The 22,971-nt window shown below is 28.1% G+C and overlaps 1 protein-coding gene across 4 annotated transcripts in view; it reads right to left on the bottom strand.

The window, feature by feature from the left end:
- LOC106689817 (uncharacterized) overlaps positions 1–22,971 on the bottom strand; it is a 353,286-nt gene that overhangs the window by 35,927 nt on the left and 294,388 nt on the right. For all 4 annotated transcript variants that reach the window (XR_010844257.1, XM_067050474.1, XM_067050475.1 and 1 more), the window contains one exon: positions 8,160–8,189. Coding sequence is in view for 3 of the 4 variants with exons in the window: in XM_067050474.1 (XP_066906575.1) it covers positions 8,160–8,189 (30 nt within the window). In the remaining variant the exon portion in view is untranslated. The remainder of the gene's footprint in view (positions 1–8,159; positions 8,190–22,971) is intronic.

Here is a 22,971-nt window from a genome sequence, read left to right as displayed (position 1 = left end):
GTATTAGATATAAAAAATAAACTCCTTCAACTGTTCATGGAATGAATACATGCGTATTAAAAAAACAAGGCAATTGAGAATGTGAGATTTGCAGTTACACTGCAATAAATAAGCAATAGCTAAAAAAAAAGATTCAGTATATACAAAAAAAAATTTATTCAAGATACAGTTAAAAAAAATAAAAGAAACAGAAGAAAATTGGACAGGATTGACAATGGCAGTGCACTCACCTAACAGAGGTTAAAAAATTAGCTCACCAACGAAACTTGATCAATAGAGTAGAAAAATTCTGTGCGTGACCAGTGGAGAGGTGTGACCAGTACAGAACACGTTGCAGTTCTCGTATCGATTTTAATAACAAAGTTTAATAATGCAATTCGCTTTTAAATTTTAAGAGTGATAAATAAAAACCCGAAATATAGTATGATTTTCCAGTCATATCCAATATAATTTGAGCTATAAAATCAGATTAGATTATTGCAGTCAATAGCTTCAACGTGATCCTTTTATTAGAAAAGAAAAGGTTATGTTATTGTGTTACGACACATACGTTGTTTGTTTCGACTATAAATATATCATGCACAGCAAATAGTTTTAAATAACGACTCCTCACTGCTAACCTGCTAAAAGTGCTAAAGCATTAAAAGATGAAGTAAGGTTATCCATGATCTTTAAAAATACTTCGTGAGTTTCTGAGCTTGATAGATTTCATTTAATAAAAAATAAAATAATCTACAGATATAAGATAAAAAGAAGTAGCGGAATATTGAGTTGAAAATCCTGTAATAAGTTTATCGCCAAGTTTTATGTCATTTAAGAAATTCGTATAAGGTTTATCAGACCATGCTTAAGTCAAATGGGTTATTAGACTTTAATACACTGAGAAGGTTTAACATACTTAGCACAGGTTGTGTAAATATACTTTTTATAAATTTTAAGGAGGACCAAAAAGTAGTATAAGCCAGAAAATAACCTAAATAGATCAATTGTTTAACTTGCAGTAGAATATTTAGAAATTCTGACTTATCCTACTTTTCCCGACCTCCTTAGATTAAAGAAACTACTTAGGGTGGGTGCAAGTCGATAAGAGCAATCCAAATTGGAAATTATTTGAAATAGGTCAAAAGTTTTACACGCCTTAGTTCATTCTAAAATATTGACTTAAACACTACCCTCCTTAAACACATACACTACTCTCCTTAGATATTCTTAAATCTATTCTGAAAACAAATGTTTTGGAGGACGAATCATGTCCATTTTCACAAATTCTACGGCTTGTAAGACACATCCATATTACCTAATTTGAATATTTTAAATATATTAGGTATGCAAAATTAAATACAGTCTTGCAAGAAAATATCCCATCTCAGATTTACCACTCCTAGTTTCTGGAAAGCTATTACCACAAGATATTCCATCTTTTCCAAGCATAATACCTGCATTGTTTTTTCTTCGAATGTTAATGAGAACATCATCTAAGTATGCTGATAAATTAGCATATTCATACCAAGATAAATGCATGCTGCATCATAACTACTCACTTTTCGGGAAAAACATTAAATAAGTTAGGGCCAGCCTACTAGCCTAAGTCAAAAGGATCGAGACATTAGTAATTCAATTTTGACATAATTTATTTTATTAAAGATTATATAAATATTATTTATTTTTATTGTACATATTATATGTTTTCATTATTATTCACTATACAAAGAAGGGCAGAACATCGCTATGTGTTAATTTATAAAAATGTTTATTTAAAAATAACTTGTGGTTACTGATTTTGGTCCACAAACTAGGTTCGATTTAAATTTATTGCTGATTTTTATTTCTTATTAGGATTAATAATATAACTGTATTAATGTAGTACAGTCTAAAATCTTTTAGAATATATTTTAGAACAGGTACACAATTTTTAATATGATCACACTACCGTACAAGATGAAAGCATATTCCCAGCGCCTCCCAACGTGCGAACACAATCCCGCAACACAATCATGTCTCGCTATCAAACGCCTTAAAAATAGGAAGGCGCAAATCCAGACCCGCAACAGTCAGAACTGTCGGATCTAGCCAGGAGAAAATAAATGATATATAATTCAATTGAAAAATGGTATTAATCTTTTATCGTTTTAAAAAGAAACATTATCACTGAACTAAACCACGATTAATCAGTCTACACGTCATATCAGACTGCATAATTCAAGATAAACTAGACGCTAAAGATTATATAAATCTATTTGAAAGTTATATAAATCCTTTTGAAAGTAACATGATAAATCAGATATCAGTCGAAGACTACGGAAGAATAACAGGTGACATCACTTTTTTTATTTGAGATTAAAAATACATGAATTAAAAGACTACGTTCCTATGAGGTCAAACATGCAAAAATAAGTCCAAAAAATAAGATTAAAATAATAGGAGGGATAAAATTTTGGGGGGAAAACAGGTCATGTCCAAAAATTATCTCTTACAGCTAATCATTTTAGATTATTAATTAGAATTTAATTACAATAATTGTCTGATAAATAAAACTGTTTTTTTTTTTAGGATCTTCAAACATTTAATTTCTTTTTTTTACAAATTCAAGCTTTTAGGACACATTTTCCCCCCTTTTTTGTTTTATTAAGTTCCCTGTTAGTAACTTCTTTTTTTTTCGTTCTGTTGAACATTGCTAAGCAAATCATAAAAATGTAAAAATATTGTAGAACTTGAAGAGGATTACAATCATTAGGGAAGATATATCAGGAGAACATTATTTTCTTTTTTATTATGTCCCTTTAAAAGTATATACTTCATGTTAACATCAAAGCAGTATTCAAATTTATGTATTTATTAATAAATACAAATGACTTCGTTGTGAAACACATAATTTTGAATTATGCATTAAAAAAGCTGCCCCTTTATAATCCTTAGAATAATGGTATACAGTAAACTTTGCATTTTATTAGTTTATAACTACCTAGTCACGATTAATCAAATAAATGTGCTAAAACGTGGAAAACAGATAAAAACTGCAATTAAATTTTATAAGTCAGTAAAAGGGGCATTAAACAGAGGAAATGGTATTTGGATTTGCTTCGTTGCAGAGGAAGGCGGGTTGGCCACGGACAGCTTTAACGGTTGCAAAATAATGGCAACATTCCCATTTCATTCTTTATGTTTATCTTTAAAGCAGGAATGCGCTTGTTATCGCTAAACTCTTGGGCTAAATATATTTCGTCAGCATGACAACCAATTGCAACCACAACTCACCCAGCCTGGCACTCCCTCATTATTTCGACATCGCTCAGCCCGATCTTTCTCTATTTTTGATCATTTAAATCTCTTTCAAAAACTAAACGGACTGGATAAATGGCGGCTAACGTTGCACGACGTCAAATATGACTAAGAAACGAGAATACAACGCCATGAAGGAAGAAGATTACCACAACAAATAAGTGCATTCCCGTGCATACACGCCTTCAAACTTATATGTAACTGCCCATCGAACTGCAGCTATTGGTAGATCTTTCCTCATACCTATGGAATTCTATTCCCTCTTTCATTCGTAGTTCTGATACCCTTCCAATCTTCAAATCCCGTATCTTCGACCACCTTCTGTCCACCCAATTCCGGAAGAATAACAATTGAAAGTTTCAAACAAGGTTTATATATTATATACTGTACTTAATGTCTCAGATTTTTGTTTATTCTTGTAAATATGTATATTAGCAGAAATTATACCTTTCCATTTATTATTTTTAGTTTAATTATCTTTGATTTTTATCACTTTTTTTCTATTACTTATTATGAGAAGTTTTTCGTCATCTTATGTTTTATGGTATAACATATGGTTTTACTTTATTTGTTCTATTATTATTTTATATATTCTGCTAATTATTGTTGTCAATTTTTATATTTTTAAATTCATTATTTTATCATATTTTATAAGGTTCTATAATTTCATTTTTATTTTGCATTTCACTCCAAGGCTCTAAAGCCTAATTTTGACGCCTGTATATTATTCTAAAGGTATCAATCCCAGAATAAATAAAGAAAAATATACATATTAAAAAAAAAAAAAGTGTCGCGATATAACCTCTGCAATTCTAACCAACATGACTTGACTAACAACTGGACTTACATCCGTAATCTTTTAACATTCAACGAACTGGAATACCATAAAAAAAACTACAGAATAGAATAGAAAAAGTGTCTTTAATGCTTATTTATTCTAAATCGTACTGTTTCTATTTTTGAAATGAAAATCAATATTTAATCTGGAACACTTGGTCTCCTAATAATAACAATAAAGAACAGGTTTAGCAGCTATAACAATACTTAAATAAATTAAAAAATGAACAAAAATACATATTTATCTATGCTTATAATGTTTTGTATTCACAAGTTCACAGAAGTTTGATAGTCTAGGAGATGGATATATAGTTGGTGTTTGAAGGAAGTTAGAGAGGAAGCTTTACGGATGGATATGGGAAAGGAGTTACAAAATGAAGCAGCTCGGATTCTGGGATAGAGCAATGCTTGGAATAGTAATTTGAAATATGGAAATGCCTAGAAAATACCGAAAATAAAGCAATTAATTAGTCTTTTTAGTCTCTTTCCATGTTTAATAGGTAGTCCTCCATACAATAGGCATCCGTAGTCGAAAAGTGGGAGGATACTAGAATTTAGTTGTCATAAATGAAATTCGTTATTAAAATACAGTTCAGAGAACATTTAATATACAGAAATAAACTTTCAACATATAGCATTTCAAAAATCGATTACATGTATTCATGTCAAAACACATTACCTAGATATTTTTCTCTATATGATCTTAATATTTCTATTAAAAATATTGAAATATTTTGCAGATTTTTCAATCAGATAATTTTATCCTTTCATATTTTAAAATGTTTATAATGTAATTTATATCCAACTCAAAAGTACAAGAGAACAGTAGATCCCAGTCTGTTTCTATATATAACATATAGTTAGAAGTTTTCTTTGGCAGGCGAATAAGATTTTATATAAATATTAGTGGCTGTCCAGAAAACAATGAGCAAAACTTTCTTTGGATGGAGATCTGGTTTTGGAAATTGTTTAGGTTTCTCATCTGCCGACAACCACTGATATGATCGTCTGAAGTTGTTGTACAACACCCATTTCTCATCACAGGTGATGATTCGATTCAAAAAGGGTTCGACTTTCAAGCGGGAAGTTAACGAAGATGCAGTTGTCAAGCGAACAAGCATATTGACATCTGAAAGCTTATGAGGAATCCATTTATCCAGTTTTTTCACTTTTCCCAGTTCTTTAAGGTAATTCCAGGCAGTGGTGGCTGAGATATTAAGTTGAGAGGCTATCTCTGAACAACTTTGACGCGGATCCAACTCTACTACTCTTCGAACGTCCTCCTTATCAACTACAGTTGGTCGACCTGAGCGTGCCTCGTCTTCTAGTGTCTCGTCGCCTCCACGAAATTTTGAAAACCAAAATTGTGCCTTCCGCTCAGACAGCACATCTTCCCCAAACACGGAGCATATTTTTCTAGCAGTTTCGGCAGCTTTTGAGCCAAGTTTAAACTCATAGAGCAAAATCGACCGAATTTGAGTTAGTTGGATGGTGACTGCATTAAATTAATCCTCCTTAGCCTCCTATTCATAAAGTATAAACATTTGTGTTTACATGGATAAAAGTTGTATTGAACGGAATTAATTTGCAAACACTCTAGAATCGAAATAAACTACGAACAAACGAAAAACGACAGGACTTTTTGAATGCCCTGGTATTTTTTAATTTATACAACTATATTGTGATTATCTTTACACATTAATCTTAAAAATTCTACGGAGAACGTTAAAAGTAATATTAGCTCAAACTAGGTCACGATAGATTAAGTTAATAAGAATACACATGCTGTAGAATATCAAGAATTTCTTACTTATCCTACCATCTTCCATAAATAGTTCCAACAATTCACACTGAAAAATAAATTTTTTGTAAAAAAATAACTACGTCGATCTCAACGTATTCTACGACTTGTAAAATATTGAACCGGTTTCGGCCATCATGACTTATACTATTCATACAACCTCCCTAGAATTGATGAAGGAAAAAGTGTTTCGAATGAAGACTAGCCAAATCTTAAGTAGAAGGGAGTTGTTGGCACTTAATGTTCCAGATTTCCTAATCTCTTCGGGAATACCTCATCAAAAGGGAAAAGCGTATCGACGAGGGAAATTCTTCACTTTTTTCTAACTTAGTGAATTCTCTCTCAATAAACCAGTCCAGCATAGACTAGTACGTTCTAGCAAATATTTTCTTCAAATGTTTACATCCAACTGATGCAATGAAATACGAGTAGGAAAAAAAGATTGAATATTAGTCCATTGTTTTTGTCAAATATTTGATTCAAAAATTCTCCGTAAAAAGTATATATAAAAAAAATAAATTGTAACTATGTAAATCATAATAACTTTCTTGATTACCAACTGAATTTTTTACAATAAAATATTTGGCAATCCTAGAATTGTGAAAACTAGAGTTATTTGGATTAAATTAATTAATTTTTAAAAATTAAAAAAAAAAGAAAAGAAATCAATTGAATTAATTCATATTTTTAACAGAACTAAATAATATAATATCTAAATTGCAGACAACAATCACTGGCGTAAATCACGATTATCATACAAACAAGAATATATTCAAAACCTTTAGCGATGTTGGGGCAATGTGTTGGCATGGGAAGTCATTGTGAAATGAAGGAGGAGTGGCACCTTTGATTAGTCATTGAAGGAGGAAGATAATGGTAGTTCTCTTTGACCAACCTTCCATCCAACAATATTTGAGGATCATTACCAATAATATACCAACCATAGTATTCTTTCAAGACCAACCTTAGAACATATTGGATGATGTTGGCTGAATATAAGTGTACCCTGTACTTACTTTTCAATGACAAATATTTGGCAGAAAAGGATTCTCCCTGACTAATATTTTTTCTACTTAGTAATATTTTTGGTGGATTATAATAGTGCTAAAAACTATAAAAATACAAACAATTGAAAAGCTTCCTCTAAAAAGGTTATAGATCACATTTCTTCAAATTTCAAGGAAATTAAAAAAAGCCTTACCTTTGACCGAATTAACATATTTTCAGTATTGTAACTTTAGTGTTAAATTTAATGTTGTGTGCCTGTGTTAAAGCTTAAAAACTGATTAAAAAATTACAACAATCAGAATTTTACATGCTAAAAAACTGTATTATTAAATTTTGCAACTATACCCTTTGTAGAGCTGCCTCTTCTGATAACTAAACTCTAATAGAGTAGTTCAAAATTTTAAAAAATGTACAGCTCATAAATGAAACAAATTAACAATTCAAAAATTTGTATGAACTTAATGATATCATGAATTCTGAAACTTAGGATAGAAATTTAACAGAAATGTATGCATTATTAAAAACGATGACTTGTCTAGAAAATAATGAAGAATCTCCAATATTATTTCGTGCTAGGATTAAATTTATCTTTATCAACTATTTATTGCATTGAGAAACAATGTCTTTTATCCTGTCATTTAGAGGTAAAGAAAATGTCACTAAAAGAATAAACTGGAAATGAAAGTAAGAGAGGCAGTCATAGTGGATCATCAAATAGTTCAAACACATTTAATTAATCAGACATTTTATTCTCACTGTCCAAAAAAAAAAAAAAAAATTTTTTCAAAAATATATTAAAATAAAATGTTGTGATATTAATTGATTTTAAATCTAAATCAACTTGGGTATATTAAAAAAAAGAAATTCTAAATTTCGATACACAAATTTTTAGGTATGAGTATGAAAATATTTTGTTATTGTGATGAGTGTTACTACGGTTTAAGTAAAAAAAAATTTTAAACTTTCCTTAATAATGGTCTAAGGGCTGAAATGGTGGATGCGAATAAAGATAATGAGAGAAAAGGATCAGAAGAAATTTACATTTAAATTAAAATAACTGAAACTACTTATAATGCAGGAATAAAATCAGTTTTCAAGTAATAGAAAGTGAAATAAAAGAGGCAATCATAAATATACATAGAGATTAAGATTATCCAAGTTATAAAATAATATATTTTGTATACTAAAAATAAAAATGTTTTAAATGAATATCGAATAGTTTTATATGACTTACCGAGGTGTGAAAGAGATGAAAGTTCTGTATCTGGAAAAAAAAAGAAAGCTAGAATTAATATTTAGACTATATTAAGATATTTAAATTACTAATTTGCATATTAAGATTTTTTGTAATAATTTGTAGGGGATATAGTGCTCCTTTAACTATGCATGGTGGCTTAGAGAGAAACAACAGTAATGAAGAAATATTTTAGTAAACAAAATATGAAGCATCAACAATTTATTTTGTTTACTAAAATATTTCTTCATTACTGTTGTTTCTCTCTAAGCCACGATGCATAGTTAAAGGAGCTCTATAACCCCTACAAATTATTACAAAAATTCTTAATATGCAAATTATCAATCTTAATTTATTTTTTTTATTATGCTTAATCAATATAGTCACATCTTATCAGGAGATAGCTCCTTCAAGATATGTATTTAAATATTTAATCAGAGCTTCATCGGGCATCAAAGTATTTTATGGTTACGTAAAAGAATTCTTAAAGTATAAAATATTTTTTTATTTTCTTATACATATAATATTTTATATTTCAAGCAACTGATTCATTTAAAGCCAGAGTGCTAGCAGAATTAAAGTTAAATACAATCAAAAGCAACTATTAAAACAGAATTAGAGAGAACGATTATAGACCATAAGCAGTATAGCATGTAAAACAAAAATATTTGGAAAAAAAAACAATTAAACCTAACAACCATTACTGTTTAAAGCAGATAATCAAAATACAATATAAATAATATTGTATTTTAAAGAATATAGAACCACAGAACCATCGGGAAAAAAATTCTGACTTAAAAAGAAGCTTATTAAAAATGAATATAGGATATTTTTTGAAATAATGGATCCCTCTCAAGACCTATTGAAACTTAAATCTATTAAATAAAAGAAACAATCCTCATTTCACTGACAAATGTGGCAAGAAATGGCTGACTGATACTGTAGCACAACTGTATAATATTAACCACATTTCTTAATAACAAAATGGTCGGAAGAGTTTATTATATTAACATCAACTGATAATATGAACGGATATTTATACGGTAATACAATCACAGATGTAGGACCACAACCTAGTTTGAAAGATGAACTAATACTTACACAATATTTAAATATGATATACTTGAGTGTTTTTATGTATTATTTGAAATGAAATACATGAGTGAATTAAGTTAGAAAATTGAATATGGGAACGGGAAAGTATTTAGAATTAAACATTAAGACATGATAAAAGATTTCAGAAGATTTAGGTATAATTATTAATATTTTGCGAAAAGAGAAAAAAAGCATTTACTGAATCTACTAGAAAAATACACCTCAATAGTAAAAACTAAAAAATAAAAGAAATTTTTATTTTTTATTTACTGCTTTATTCTATCTAATCCTCAGTACTACACATTTATGTTAACTTTTGTCTTTGCTTATTGCCAAATTTTATTTAAAGATTAAAAACCTTTTGTCCATTCTTACTGAACTATATGACTTCTGACTCTCAATATTTATTGGCAGTTATTAATCAACAGAATCATAATTTTTTAAGAATGTTATAAAAAGAACATAGAAGATGCACAATCTTTAAGTAAAATATTACCAAAGAGAGAGGCAAAAATTAACAGAAATATGTAATTCCGGAAATGTTATATAATAAACCTCAAAATTTAATCACCTAAGGGAGTAGAAAATAAAGGGAGATCTAAAAGATTAATTAATCTAAGTAATTAATTTAAATTTAATTAAATAACACTTCTCAGAAACTGAAAAATAGAAGAAAATACATTTGATCTCTTTGATTCTCCCTAAACTTCTTAAAGTGGAATAAATGTTGTAGTATACACACATATCATAGTACCTAATGGATTACTTTACACATATATGAAGTTAACTATATGATTATGAAGTAAAACAATAAAAAAAATATTTACATCTTCAATACATACTTCAATCTTAAGCCAAACATAATTATGTAATTAAATTGGATAAAATAAAATAACATTCACTCTAATATTACGTATTCAAAAATAACAAATATCTAAACTAGAATTCATTACATAATTTCTAGAGTATAAAAGAAAGTTATCAGTCCGTCAAACTAACTAGATAAAATAAAATAAAAAATGTTAAGAACTATACAAAATATACCATAATTAAAAAAGCAATAAATAGAAAAATCTTGAAATGTATATTCAACCAAAAAGAAAATGTCAAAGATAAAACAAATCATATAGAAGATGCCTTGAGAAACAATCAAATACAGCAATAGAAGAAAAAAAACAGTCTGCAAAAATTATTTACAAAATCATTTCAAATGGGTTTAATGACGACTCCTGAAGGCTATGATTTTGAAAAGACTCTTTTAATAACAATATTATTTCAGTATAAAATTTTAATACTAATAATAAAATTTCTAAATACTAACATAATAATAAGGAACATGGGTAACAAGTTTCCTCTAAAATTTAAATCTAGTTTTAGCTTCTTTAATTCAATTTTTCACAAATCATTATTTTATAAGGTATAAAATAATTCACAAAAAGTTAAATGAACTAATAAAGTCTACAGAATATATTTTTATTAATTTAAATTTTATATCAAAGTAATGGACATTTGATATTTGAAATTTGAATTCATTGTCTTTTTCAAGCTCTTTCAACCAATTTAGCCCGGCAATAGTATGAGCATAGGGTCGCAATTGCCGTGTACATTGAAGCATGAATCCCAGAGTGGTCGGTTCTGAACATGGTTGGTTTGATCCCCATCAGGGAAAGTAAATATTTATTTCTTGGCGGTCCTGAGAAATGAAACTTGACATTCCCACCTTGGTTAGTACGCAGCAGCAACTATAAAATTTAACATATAGTTGACCGTAAAGATTTAAATATAAGAAGATGGTCAGGGTTGCGGTAAAAAAAAAAGAACAAATAGTTTAAAACTATTATAACTTATATACTATAACTTTTTTTTTTTACCGCAACCCTGACCATCTTATATTTATAAAATTTAACATGATGAGATCACTTGAAAAACTAATGATGGACATTTGTAATTCAGACAATAGTATAAGATAACTACTATAGGTAAATTAAAGTATATATACACATTATGTGTGTGCTAAAGTAACTAGAGCCAGTAACATATCCAATTTTGTAAAGTAATAATAACATATAATAGTTTAAATCCAAATTTAATCCAATTCAAAATGGATTGTCAGGAAAAAAATCACTAAACAATTTTTAAGTATTAAGGAATAGAGGCTTAAAAATATTCTTCCAACTTCTTTGTCTAATCATTATGACTCAATCCACATTAATTTAAATCATACCAACTAATAATAATGGTAATTAAATAAGGGCTTGAAATACAAATTTGAATTTAGCTCTCACTACTTCTTTAAAATTTAAAACCATTTATTAAGCCTAAGGAAATTACTGGTAGCCACAAAAAAGACATCCCAAAAAAAAATAAAATTAAAAATATAATCAACCAGTTGAGAAGAGGTGATAAATGAGTATTATGAGAAATAAAATTTAATGCATGAACAAATAAAGAAAAAGATAAAAAAAAAAAGGAAATGGAAAATAAATGTTTAAATAAATGGTTGGTCAATGAGAGTGAGGTATTATTATCTTAAAACAGATTTATTCCAGAAACAGAAAATGAAAAATAATGAAATATCTTATAGAGTAACTTTAAACAACAAAGCCTATAAGCTACGATTTTCAAAAATATTAAATCTTCTAGTAGATAAAGATATTATTGGAGTTCCACGTAATAGAAGGAAAGGAGGTTTATAAATGGCATAGGACAATCAAGGGCAATCAACTGGTTAAGTGGAAATATGGACTTAGATGACGAGGCATATTATGTTAAGGTCATCACAATTCAAAACAGAACAATAGCCACATGAGACATAACAATCAAATTAAATTAATTAGGATTAGTGAAAACATTTCAAAAATATGTTGCAAGGAAGTATAAATAAATTAGCCAATAAGTGCAATAAACGATCAAGATAAGGCAATACTGTCAAATCATTTAAATAAATTATGATATAATAAATAATATTACTGTTATGACAATATTTACTGAACAATATTTTAGAAATGTATAAAATGGGAGAAACGCATTCCAGTATACTGTAAATTATCTAAATTAACAATATCAAAGAACAAAATTGTGTATCAAAAATACATACACAAGCTGTGTTCTAGAGACATTGGCTAGCTAGTAAAATATCTTTTAATAATTAAAAATTATTTATTAGATGATGTGATTCCAAAATTCAGCTAACATATTTAATACTACATATTTATTATAACCCTTATTAGTAAGGATGGATAATCATGTTATTACCTATTAAATAATTAAATGGTAAAGAACAATAATACAAAATTATATAAAGGAAAATGTTGTTTTATTATTATAATTAATTATTATTGCAATAAAATTTATAAATTGTAATATGCTATAATAATTTGAATAATTGTATGACTACTGCGATTAACAATTTAGAATGTTATCAAATGTTAATATTTTTGTTAGTTTTATGGTTATTTCTATTGTGAAATGTACAAGGAGTATAAATAAAATTATCCTAATTTTGCGCCTTTATTCCTGAGTTCATCTCTATCATCTTAATATGTCAAATAAAAATAGAAGCTCACTAATTATCAAACATTTTACCATTGAATCTATCAGTAATAGACAAGTACCATATTATCTGGTACACATGAACTAGATATTTTACACATAAACCAAATCAAGTAAATGTGACTTTGCAGTCCATTTATTTATCAAAATACATTTAGTAATAAAAAAATAAATAAAATTTAGGTAGTATCTCAAACAAAGGCACTTACTTTCATATCAAAAGATAAAAAGAAGTAGTCAACTGTGACAAAAATCCTAATTTCAAGTAATAGGTGGTTCGAAACATCCTAATCTTAATTGTAATCAATAAACAATTACTACTTTTAGTAATAGAATACCCAAAAGACATTATTTTCATTGCAGATGATAAAAACAGACTTAATTTAGATAATCACTTATCAATATTTATAATGATTATAAAATTTCTATTAAAGAGGGAAATGCTTTGATTTCAAACTATGCTCCCTAAATATGTATACATTATGTTGCTATATACATTGCATACATCAATCTATTTGACTACATTCCATAGAAATGAATCGAGTACCATAGTAACTGAACTGAGAAAATAGATTTAAAGTTAAATGTAATTTTGTTTTAAAGTTATATAAATGTGGCACTAATAAAACTATATATTTCTCTACCTTACTTTATTAGTGGCAAATTGGAATTGGATGTACTCCAAAGATAGTACCACAGACAGGGATTCTTTTCTTTACAGGGGTTGTCCTACAGACTATCCCAAAGGTAGTAGACAATTTTTTTTTTGTCAGACGTGCCACTGTTAAAAGACAGCAGTGATATGTTCTGATTACTTCAAATAGCAGTATATAAAAGGGCTTCTATTTTTTGAAAAGATGGTCTCTAAAACATTTTCTAATACTGAGATACTATATAATTTCAGGGTTTTCCTAGTCAGTTTATTGATTGTATAATCATGTTGGTTGAAGGTTCTATCTCTTCGACAGGAAGTGGAGAGACACTTAAGAACCAATAATATAGCACTAAATCATATTTTGCAGATTTTTTTTTTATTCTTTCTTATTTTCTTTGTTCATTACAACATTTCTATTCCATCTTCATTTATTTTATATTTCTGTTTTTCAGTCATTTCTTCATAATTTCCTAACATAGTAAAAGTTGTATATGTAATATAAAAAAAAAAAGTCAAAAGTTACAATTTTTCAAGTTAATAAATACAAAAACTTATATAAGTACTTAAGCAACTGTCGTTGGCAATAACAAATAATTGTTAAATCTAAAGTAGAAATTCATATTTGAATCAATACCTCCTTAGATTATTTCTTTCCAAACAAATAATGAGAACTTCAGAAGGTAGAATTTTTTCTAAACCGAAAGAGTAGATTGACAATCAGAATGTTTATCTTAAAATTGTACAAAAACTCTTTGTTCAAGACATTCAAGTAGATATTACAGTTCATCAATAAAGATGTAGTCTTAGTACAGTAATAAGCTATGTTCATTATTAAGTTTTATTTGTAAATACATTTATGTAAGTCCAAGTGAATTATAAGCTTTAATTAAATGTTTCAAACTGTTCTTTTTCCCGTTTTATAATAATTTAAACTGATTAAATGTCATTATTATCAATCAAAATTGGATGAAAATAGCAGCCATAACTGAGGCGGGATAAGAATGTGCTGCCACCTGCCGGAACCAACCTTAACTATGTACTACTGAATTACTCTACTAGATGGCACTTTGATCAACTCTCAATGTAAATACTTAAGAGATATTTAACAATTGCTAGTAAGATAATAATTATAATTATTGTTCACCTATGGTAAGTGTTGCAAACAAATATATAAAGACCTATTTATCAAACAAATACCTCATAAAACAAAAAAAGAGATCAATAATGAAATATGTCTGACAATAAACAGTCATTTTATGAGCATTCAAAGAAGTACAGTTGAAGATTTCTATCTAATAATTGAACTGAATAAATAGATCATAAAATTATAAATTATCTACAGTCATATATGTTGGCACTTTGAGTTTGCTAATCTTCCTTACAGATATCATCTTAATAGTACTCAAAGAACAAACAACAACTTTAATAGAATTATTTTTTACTAATTACTATAAGTATTATTTATATTACAAAGGGCTACAAAAAAAATTTATATGGTGATTTTGGCTGATCTAAATATTTTTAGTGTACTGAAACTCCATTTTCTCCAATCATTTATACATTTTTTACAAATCCATACGTTAATTTGATCTAGAAAATAGTACAAATAAATTCCCTATCTCCACCTAGTGGAGAAATGTCAGATTTTTGTTCTTGTTGGTATGTATGTACCTACGGTATATAGGACCCATACATAGCATTTGTATGAAATTATTTCACTACCTGAAGCCATATAGAAATATATTTCAACATAGATAAAAAAATATAGAACTGGTTCAAATATAATAAAAATATCTGTGTTACTATTACATAATTATGTAGGAAGATAATAAGTCTTCTCACTTACAAATAATTTACTATTATTCTTACAAATGTTCATAATGCTATCATTTGAAATCATTTAATGAAAAGATAAGATCATTTAATTAATTTTTCCAAGAACAATGAAGTAAAAAAAAATAAAATTAACAAAATTGCTATGAAAATTAACTTGAAATTTTTTTAATATATACTTTAACCAAATTCAAATGTTTTGGTACCTTAGTAAAGATGAGTTTTCTATCATTCTGATTACAGTAATGTATGCATTAGCTAAGTTTGAAAGCAATAAAAATTCATTCTAATATGTTTAAATTATTATAAATATTTTTAATTTTTATTTGATTGTGTATTGTCTAAGTATTGATATTTGTTTGTCTAATGTTGAAAGGTTGTTGTTTTGAATAGTTTATTTCAAATTCTTTGAAGCAAAGTCACACTTCATTAGTTTTTCTGCTTGGTGAAATTAGCGTTTCTTATCAGCAGTTAATAATTGTTTTTTACATAAATAAATATTATTTACATAAAAGAGGTTGTATAAGATGTTTTTTGTTTCAAGAGATTGGAGCAGCAAGGTTCCAAGGTTGTATTTTTACCTAAAAGCCGCTGGTGATTCTATTGAAACAATTGATTCATCTCTTTCGTTTTATCTCAAGTTTCCCATTAAGTAACAATATGAAAGGTGGAGGGATACAAGGAAAGTAGCAAAAAACTGACAGTTGTTTCATTGTATGGAATAACAGAATTTTAAAAATCTTTTCAGGTTATTGAAATATTTCTCTTTAATTTCGGAAATGTGGTTATTCAACAGCTGGATTTCAACAGTGCTGAAGTGTGTAAGTAGCTTATTGAGGTAAAGTAAAAATATTATTTCAATTTTTCTATAATGAAAATTTGTTATTTTTTAAGGGTTTAACTAGTCGATAATAAGATTTGTTGTTACTGAGGTAACCTAAATTATAGTAAATAAGTATTAAGAACAGATTAAGATAGCTATAGTTTTTTCTGATATTAAATATAAATATAGTCCATTCAAACTGAGGATTAAAGTTATTCATATCAATATTATGCTAGCCAGTTTCCTTAAGCCATGTCAGTAGCTTGGATGGATGGGTAAATTTCAAAATTATTTATATACTAGCGAACCAGCAATCCTTAGCTATTGCTATATTGGGGATGTATATAGATTAATTTAACACTATGAAAAGTTAAATATAAATTAATAAATCTATTACTAAATAATTCAAAACATTATCCAAATTATAGTCTCAAAACTTTTATTGTTTTTACATGTCCAACGTTTCGGCCAATTCGGCCATCTTCAGGGACAATCTACTTAATTCACTATGAAACATATTATTTAATCATTCCCAACACTTCATACAGGCTATTCTGCCCAACCCGAAGGTTGTAATAAAAGTGTATGATAGTGGTTAATGAGAAATATTTTTGACTGTAATTTTTAATGGATATTTGATTTATTGGATAAAAATGTTTTGAACTGGGCAGAATAGCCTGTATGAAGTGTTTGGAATGATTAAATAATATGTTTCATAGTGAATTAAGTAGATTGTCCCTGAAGATGGCCGAATTGGCCGAAACGTTGGACGTGTAAAAACAATAAACGTTTTGAGACTATAATTTGGATAATGTTTTGAATTATTTAGTAAAAAATTGCCAGTCTCAAGAAAGAATTTTTATGATTATAAATAAATTAATAAATCTAGTTAAAATTAAGCATACATTATTATTTATATTAACATACTGCATCAAAGGGTACTAACCGGATCTAATTAAACAAGTTAGAACCACAGATATAAAACAAAAGGTTTCGAAAGTTTTTCTTTACTTAAAATCAATATTTCACCCTAATAAATTTTCTTGATATGAGTTAAAAGAGCAGACATTCAACGGTTGTATTAATATAGAAATTGGAAGAAAACAAAAATCTCCAAATATATTTATAATTTTTCATTTCTTTGGAAAATGGTTTAAGACGAAACTAAAATCAAAAAATATTTTCTTTTTACTAAAAAAAAAAAATTTGCTGAACTATTTTACCACAAGCCAATTTATGTTTTTATAATTTATTATCAATATAATATCATTTAATGGAATCAGTGATATTTTTTCTTATTCTTCAGAAAGTGATAAATCGATTGGTATACAATAACCCAGAAAAACTGTATACTTTCTGGGTAAAGCAGCAAAAAAAAAAAAAAACTGCACGTAAATCGGTCCAGTAATTAAAAAGTTTATAGTTGGCAAACATTCAACCATTTTGTTTTATATATACAGATATGGATAAATAGAATTGAGAGTGGCTGAAAATGTCAGTTAAATAGATTTTTAAAATAGTTGACGAAAATACGGAATCCTAAGAAACAGAAATAAAAAGAAAGAAGAAGAAGAGTTTGGAAATTAAGCAGAAAGAGAAGTTTAGAAGGCTACTAGATAAAGTGGTAGAGAGATGGTAAGAGGTGGTATTTCTGATTTTTAAGCTTATTAACACATTTCCCAAAAGGGACCTCTATAAGGTCAATCGGAATGACAGATAGGCCATTAGTAGCCCAGGGAGTTAAGGCGTCGCTCTAAATAATCTTGGAACTTCGCGGCACCGGTTCTAACACGGCTCGTGAGGTTGAGTTTTATTCTGATGCGGTCCCACGGAATGGACTATTCAACCTCCCACTCTGGTTAAAATAGATTGGTTGCCTCTAGTTTGAATAATGGCAGTCATTCCAACTGCCCTTATCTGTCCCTTAACTTTACACTACAGCTGTTCGAAAAAAATGTTTCTAGCGAAGAAAATTATAGTATTTTTTTAAGTGTGTAACTCTCATCAAAACTAGATGAAACTTTAGACTCTAATATAGTTATGGACTATACTCTATGTCACTGTTATCTATACCTCAGTGTAAAGAATAAACAGCTAAATAAAAGTATGCAATAATGCTAATGGACAGTTTCCTATACCTCTAAGATTTAGATATTATCTTAACAACATTATAATATGAAAGGAAACAACACAGGATTTTGTAAGGACGTTGACTTTTGGGTATAATTTATGATAAAAAGTTCAATCTAGCATCTGATATGGGTATGATGAGTAGATTGAAATTGTGCGATAAATAGGTCAAGAGAATAAATAGATAAGGTCTTCAAGGATCTATTAATGTAATCAGGGAGGGGGCTGGAACTGAGATCATCCATAATCATTACATTGAAAAAGAGATGAACATACGTTTGGGAGGATCCAAATGTAGGAAAGAAAAAAGCAGAGAGGAGAATATTAAATGTATGGAGCGTAAAGAGGAAAGAGGCTGGAAAGGGATTTTAAAAGTAAAATGGATAAAAAAGACTAATTTTATAAGCCTACAGTTACATTTAAAAAAATTGATAATTTGGAATGTTACAAAAATAATGAATAATATTTTTATTTAGATCGATAAACGCATTAGTAGTACAATACCCAAGATAGGGTTCTCAAAATCGGTTTCATATCAATGGTCAACTGAATCCTATCAGGTTGAGAATAGAGAGGGGAATAAAATTAAAATTTCTTTTTTATCAATAAAGAATAATTGATTATGGGTAATCAATCACTTTCTGATTATTTATTCTCCACTATGTCAGACTTTTTTTTTTTAATAATTTGTTGATTGATTACAGCTGTAACAAAAACATATATAAGTAAATTTGACGTTAGTTATGGTATGATACAGACTTGTGGAGATACTACCAATAAATAGACCCCCCCTCCCCAATAACATTTCTAAAGTAGAGGATCTTGAGGCCATCTTCGTTTCAGACGCCCAGGGGAATTATCAGGTAATGAAGGAGAAGCAAGGTTAGAAACAAGTGGGTTTGGGAGCTTATAATGGAAGGATTGGTATTTGGTTCTGGACAAATCGGCAACATATGGAATTATGAGGTCTTAATGACTTGATTAGTGATAAAATAAGGAACATTAAGGATTTTGGATACGGGAGGTATTCCATAATTTGGTAGAGCCCCAAAGCTCTATTTCCCTAGACCAATAGGCTTTATTTGGTCATATAAATGAGACTTGTAATTCGTTGGGAGTTTAGACCGTTTGTCAAGTATTGTAGTAGTGTGAATCGACGAGCAGTTTCCTGTCTTGTATAAGGATTTCAAGTTAGGCGTTTGTCCAAATGTAGTTCAAGGTAGTGGATCTGTACGTTTGACACCATTCTTTAAGAGTAGTGATGAGATTGGAGGGTTTGGTGCACAATGGATGGAACATTATTCACTGCACACACATACATGTGCCATCGGCATACGTGGTAAGGGCAATGTTGGACATTTAGTTTTAAATCATTTTAAGAGAGTTTTTTTTATTTTTATTTTTTTTTTATTGTATTTTTTTTAAATTTTATTTTATTATTATTTTTTTTTATTTTTATTTTTTTTATTTTTTTATTTTAGTATGTATGAGATCATTTATCAATATTACCTATTGCCCACAACTGTGTGGCAGATTGTAATATCTATCAATAAATAAATCTATCTATCTATCAATTGTATTGAAAAAGTTTTAAATCCACAATTTTGATGAACCATAAAACCAAAACCTTCCCAAACTTCTTATCACGTTTTTTGAGAATAACGTTTAGCTCAATAGTCAACTAAAAACCGGATATAACCGGTTCTCGGGACAAGGAGGTTATAACCATTTATTTTAACGACAATGTTAATTTTATTTTATTTTTGTATTTTTAGCTAAAAAAAACTTTCCTCTATTTCTTTTTATATTAAATTATGTTTTCAGTTGTTTAGTTGAACATATATATTACCAGAATATATAACAAATAGAGTATTGGTGACCCGACGTGATTTGAACGCGCAACATTCTGATCTGGAGTCAGGTCTTGTTTGGCCATATGAGAAGTACATCTCACATCATATCTGTTCCAGACCGTTGCTTTATGGAGAAAAAAAATGAGAAAATGAAAAGCTAAGTTAATATAACACAGATACGATAAACTTTATAATAGATTGCAATATGTTTTATATAACTGCTATTATAATTTACTATTTATATATTACTAATACATTATATATTATTATTATTACTATTTAATTGAAATAAATAACATCTATAAAGTTCCAACACTCTTTATTAATAACCTCAAATGTCTAACGTTTCGGCCAACTTGAAAACCATCAGGGAGTGTCTATTAAATTACAGCTCTTATTATAAATTAATATTTACAATTTTAAAAAGTATTATTAATTATAAATTAGCATACCTTAAAATATAATGTTACAGCCTCAAATGTTACAATTTTCAAGCTATTCTGCCTAAGTCTGATATATTCTAGTTAAAAATTAACCCATGAAACAACACATAAATCAAGGAATAATAATTATTAATTAATTTTCCTTATTTCATATGTAATTAACTACTTTGTCACTATTTCATTTAGATTTAAAAACTTTTAATTACAAATCATGTTAGCTATATTATATTAAATTTTAGTATAACTGAAAAATACCTATTCATTATTACACCATTGAGTTAAATCAATTTTGTTGTTTTGAGTTAAAATCAATTGATGAAAATGTTTATTAAGAAATAACTAGTTTTTAGTGATTATTGTCCATTATTTTTCTAGTTACGCTATGAATCGTGAGCAATAAAATCAGTCGGAAATGAATACAGGCAGAGTGGGTTCCTGAGACGACAACAATATTTATTTTTATTAATTTAATTAAAGAAATTTTATCAAAAAATTCATAATCATCATAAAGGAAAAAAAATTGAGATTCTCAGCGATAAGAACTCCATTTTTGGCCGGTCTCAGCTCGACGTGATTCCTAATAAAAAAAAAATTCTTTTTTTTTATGAAAACAAAATTAGTAGTTCCGGGCTTAATTCTAATGTTCCTTTAGACAGAAGCACGAAAAAAAAAGTAATCTATCTACCAAAAATACGTCGGAACAGACAAGATATCCTACAATATTTAATATTAAACAATCTGAGATATCTGACACTGAAAAGAACGATGACTATTTTTTCCCCTAACAATATTGTATATTATTTCCTAGTAGAGAATATAATATATTTTTATAAACAATTAAAGATTTCTATCCTAAAAGTTTATGTGTTATCTTTGAGTGTGCAATAACATTTTAGCCCCAAATATTTATACTTACTTTTCCCCCACTGAAAAAATAGGTGTATAGCAGAACTAATTCCCAAAATAAATGGATTTGATTTTTGTTTCGTTATTTTTTTGGAAATGATGTTCGTTATTTTAATGAAAAGTCTAGACAAATCTAACCCTGTCAAATTTGTTTTATTTTCTTGTTGTTCTTTTTTTGCATCCATCTAGAACTTTTTTTTTTTTAATTATTTATTTAATGTAATTTCAAAATAATACAATAGGTAAATATGTAGTGTGTTTCATATACACTTGAAAATCTTGGGAAGGAACCACCCATTGGTGGTACTTCAAACATTAATTTAAATTAGAAGGTCCCGTGGCCATCTTCTTTTCAGACGCCTCGGAGGATTATCAGGGATTGTTAAGGATGAAAGATTAAGAATTAATGGGTTAGGATGGTTAAGGAGTTGGGAATGAAAAGACGCATATCTGTTTTGGGTCAAATCTGCAACGTATGGGATGTTAAGGTTTTTGTGAATGAGTTTATTTGTGACGTAATAAGGAGCATCAAGGATTTTACGTAGGATCATCTAGAACTTAATTTTAAAAAATCATGAAAAAGTCTTTGTGAGGTATTATTTTTATTCTAAAAAATATTATTTTGCTAGTTTTAAACAAATAAAAAAGTGGTGGCTGAAAAGCTTAAAACTTTCGCCCATAATATATTTGAATTTCAAAGAATGATCTACTCCTAATTAACTAAACAGGAAAGCAAATGAGTCTTTATCTGAATGTTGCGGTATGATCCAAGGTTATCTACGCTTCTACTGAAGCATAACAACTTGTTAAATGGTCGATGTAATTAGGAATATTACCGCATTAATTAGCGTTAAATTTAAACAATGTAGTTTTATAAGTTTCGGATTATTTTTTGTTAATATCCAGAAAAGGTTCCTCAATATTGATATTTTCTTTTATATCCTCTAATTTTCTTCTGTGAAAATTAAATTTTTTTAAAAATTTACCAACATATAAAGGAAAATGATTTTTCATTAGTGAATAACATATAGAGGAAGAAAAGTGAATATACGCTGAAGTATAAGTGTATTCATTAAGGAGTTTTTTTTTTTTGCAAAGCTGAGTGATAGAGATTAAAAAAATCTCTAATTTTCTCTCAAATTTGGGCAAAATCAGAAAAAACGTTTTTGAAATATAAATGTCCCATGGAAAATTCGTCTATGCATGCATACCCGAAAGATTATGCCCGAACACAAGTTTGACAACAGACAGACAGAAACGAAATCAAATTTGTTCCTTGATGTCTAAATAAGAAACGAAATTCGAGTCGAAATTTAAGATTTTGAGAACATAAATTTCACGAACCAAACGTTTTTATATTGGCAGCGAGGAAGAAAAATATTTAATAAGAACTAAAACTTTATAAAAATTTTTTTTTTTTTTTATTTAATTAGATTTATTTATTGATAGATATTACAATCTGCCACACAGTTGTGGGCAATAGGTAATATTGATAAATGATCTCATACATACTAAAATAAAA

The sequence above is a fragment of the Halyomorpha halys genome, unplaced genomic scaffold (genome assembly GCF_000696795.3).
Source record: "Halyomorpha halys isolate HHAL.00 unplaced genomic scaffold, Hhal_1.1 Scaffold643.1, whole genome shotgun sequence".
Classification (NCBI taxonomy): Eukaryota; Metazoa; Arthropoda; class Insecta; order Hemiptera; family Pentatomidae; genus Halyomorpha; species Halyomorpha halys.
This window is presented reverse-complemented; position numbering and strand designations above follow the sequence as displayed.